The 3,726-nt window shown below is 41.5% G+C and overlaps 1 protein-coding gene across 1 annotated transcript; it reads left to right on the forward strand.

The window, feature by feature from the left end:
* Window positions 1-86: 86 nt before the first annotated feature.
* Window positions 87-3,453, forward strand: LOC131464249 (tripartite motif-containing protein 16-like). The gene has a single exon (XM_058636638.1). The coding sequence runs from the start codon at window positions 1,345-1,347 to the stop codon at window positions 3,013-3,015; it is 1,671 nt and encodes a 556-aa protein (XP_058492621.1). The 5' UTR covers window positions 87-1,344; the 3' UTR covers window positions 3,016-3,453.
* Window positions 3,454-3,726: the final 273 nt, after the last annotated feature.

Here is a 3,726-nt window from a genome sequence, read left to right on the forward strand (position 1 = left end):
CATGGTGGCCACTCCCGGTACTGCAGCAAAAAATACTCAAAATACCCAAAAAGCAATTTTCCCATTGACCACAATAGTAAAAGAGACGCCTATAAAACTGTTCACAGGACACCTCGAGACATGGACAAAGGCATGTATAGATCTTTATATTCTATATTTTTAATTCATGGAGTTTCACATTTGTTAAACCTTCCTAAAGGCCATAAAAAGCCCGGATAGATCTTATTTCCCAGAGTGACGTCACAGGTGTGTAAACGCACAGCAAAGCGCGGTCATGTGGCGTCTCGGGAACGGCTACTGTCGGGGAAGCGTACGTGTGAAACCTTTATGAGAAATGTGAATACATGAAGGCAATGGTGGGTTTTCTTTTACTTTTTTAAAAAAATATTAGGACAAAGGCGGTTTTAGTTGTTTATTCGTCGCTCATGAGGATTTATTTCAAACTTATTATCGATGTATTAACGAGAATTAGAGTGAAAGAATCTGGAGTTATAAAATTACGTTCTGGCCTGACTTTATTTTAATATTTTTGGATTATTATATTTACCATACATTGTAATTATAATGTTAAGTTGGCTTTATTTGTAAACCACCTACAAAAACACATTTAAACCAAAACACAAAGCATAGCAATGAGACTAAAGTCATATTCATGGCTTATATTCAATGGAATTGTGTTTTTTTTTAATCATCATAAAAGTGCTTCATGTTGTCATTATTTTCTGGGACAATAATATATGAAATCCCTGAGTTCTGTGACAGCAACATTTTTGATGATTTGCATACAGTATATCAGTGAATGGAAAATCAAGCAAAAACAACATCATTCCTGTAAAAACACATATAGCCACGGACAATTTTAACCTGTAATGACGTCATTATACTTTTCAGTTTACTGTATTCACTATCGTTGGTTTTGACATTGATTTACGAATCCATGGTTTAAAGACGGAGGCTAACGTGCAATCGGTATTCATGAAATCCACTTGCGCACGTCAGTAGCGTACTCTCAACGTGCCTTTCGCTGTTTATGGACGCGCCGAGCAAGTGAGAAAGTCGAGAACGCGCACCATAGATATATAAAGGGTTTACATATATATATCTATATCTATACTCTACACAACCCGGAAATAAACACGGAAATACACTTTTTTGGTGAGCAACTCATAGATGCAACTTATTATCAGGGACTTGATTCAGCTGGGAGTGGTTTGCTCAAAGTTGAGCTTACATTTCCTTGTTCCCTCGCTCTCAGATTGATGAGTTTGATGATGGGAGGAGCTCAGACTCTCTCATCTTTCCAGGAAGCGAACACTCACACAGACATTGTGACTGAGCAGTGACATGGCGGGAGTTCAGCTGCAAAGAGAAAGCTTCTCTTGTTCGATCTGTTTGGATCTTCTGAAGGATCCGGTGACTCTTAACTGTGGACACAGCTACTGTATGAACTGTATTAAGGACCACTGGGACTCAGAGGAGCAGAGGAGGAGCTACAGCTGCCCTCAGTGTAGAGAGGCCTTCACACTGAGGCCTTCACTGAAGAAAAACACCATGTTAGCGGATTTAGTGGAGGAGCTGAAGAAGACTGGACTGAAGGCTGCTCCTGCTGATCACTGCTATGCTGGAGCTGAAGATGTGGCCTGTGACGTCTGCAGGAAGAGGAAACTAAAAGCTCTCAAGTCCTGTTTGGTTTGTTTGGTCTCTTACTGTGAGGAACATCTCGATTCTCATTATCAATCACCTGCATTTAAGAAACACAAGCTGGTGGAGCCCTACAAGAACCTCCAGGAGAACATCTGCCCTCGTCATGACAGGGTGATGGACTTGTTCTGCCGCACTGATCAGCAGTGCATCTGTTATCTCTGCTCTGTGGACGAACATAAAGACCATGACAAGGTCTCAGCTGCAGCAGAGAGGACGGACAAGCAGAGCGAGCTGGAGCTGAGTCTAGATGAAGTCCAGCAGAGACTCCAGGACAGAGACATGAAGGTGCTTCAACAGGAGGTGGAGGCTTTCAATCTCACTTTCTCCGCTGATAAAGCCGTGAAGGACACAGACGAGATTTTCACTGAGACAATGCTTCTCCTGCTGAGGAGCAGCTCTGACGTGAAGCAGCAGATCAGATCCAAGCTGGAAACTGAGGTGAGTCGAGTCAGAGACGCCGAGGAGAAGCTTCAGCAGGAGATCACTGAGCTGAAGAAGAGAGAAGCTGAACAGAAGCTGCTCTCGCTCACACACGACCACAACCAGTTTCTCCTCAACTACCGCTCACTGTCAGCACTCAGTCCATCGACACACTCGTCCACCATCCATGTCTTTCCTCTGAGACGCTTTGAGGACGTGGCGGCGGCTGTGGCAAAGTTCAGAGGTCAACTGCAGGACGTCCTGACCGAGATGTGGACGGACATCTCACTGGCTGTGGCTGAAGTAGATGATTTACTGGCAGAACCAGAACCAAAGACCAGAGCTGAATTCATCAGATATTCACAGGAAATCACACTGGACCAAAACACAGCAAACAAATATCTGTTATTATCTGAGGGAAACAGAAAAGTCTCATTAATGAGGGAAAAACAATCTTATCCTCATCACACAGACAGATTCACTGATGTGTGTCAGGTCCTGAGTAAAGAGAGTCTGATCGGACGTTGTTACTGGGAGGTGGAGTGGAGAGGAACAGGAGTTGATCTAGCATTGGCGTACAAGAACACCAGAAGATCAGGGAGATCAGATGAATGTGGATTTGGATTCAATGACAAATCTTGGACTTTAGTTAGTAACCACAACGGTTGCGTTTTCCGTCACAACAGCATCAGCGTTAAAGTCTCGGATGGTTTGTCCTCCAGAGTGGGAGTTTACCTGGACTACAGAGCAGGTCTTCTGTCCTTCTACAGGGTCTCTGACACCATGACTCTGCTCCACAGAGTCCAGACCACGTTCACTCAGCCTCTCTGTGCTGGAGTCTGGCTTTATCCTTCACCTGGAGTCACAGCAGAGTTCTGTAAACTCAGATAAGAGCAGTGAGTTCAACTATTTGTGTATCGATGTGATCATGGTGATAAACCATGAGACTGAGACTGTGAAACCAAATGATTCAAAGAAAGAAAAACATGATCTATCATAATAGTAAAATTCAAGTTTAATTAATGATAAGAATATTAATAATAATGAATGCATCATTCTTATTTTGCCTTACCATGTCTGAGTTTGATCAAATCCAAAGAACTGTGTAAATGAAGAGGATTGATTTGTAATTCATGAGTGTGAACAGTTCTTATTCAAATGTGAAATTAGTTTCTTGGGCAGATGCTGTGGTTATAAAGTGTGGGAAAAAAAATCAATATAAAATAACGATCCAAACAGTGGGTAAATATCGTGATTTTTATTTGCTAATAAAATGGTTAGTATTTGTTCATACATGTCAAAAGAATCATTAAATACACTTTTGTGTCATCTGTCCTCGTCAGTCCTTAATCCATTTTATATTCATTTATTATTTCCGTTCTTTGACCAGAAGGAAAGATGTTTTTGTTTTTTTTTCTCTCAATGATTGACTTTTTTACTAGAGTTTATCCAGAATTATGTTGCTAGAATGAATAAAGAAAACACTGCTGTTAGATTAAAGCAGCTCACGATGGTTTTGATGAGAAGAAAAAGGTTTTTAAGTTATTAAGTGGCTGTGGAGTGAAGTTTTGTACCAGGAGGGAAAAACTGGGCAAACTCGGC

This window comes from Solea solea, chromosome 8, assembly GCF_958295425.1.
Source record: "Solea solea chromosome 8, fSolSol10.1, whole genome shotgun sequence".
NCBI classification, from domain to species: Eukaryota; Metazoa; Chordata; class Actinopteri; order Pleuronectiformes; family Soleidae; genus Solea; species Solea solea.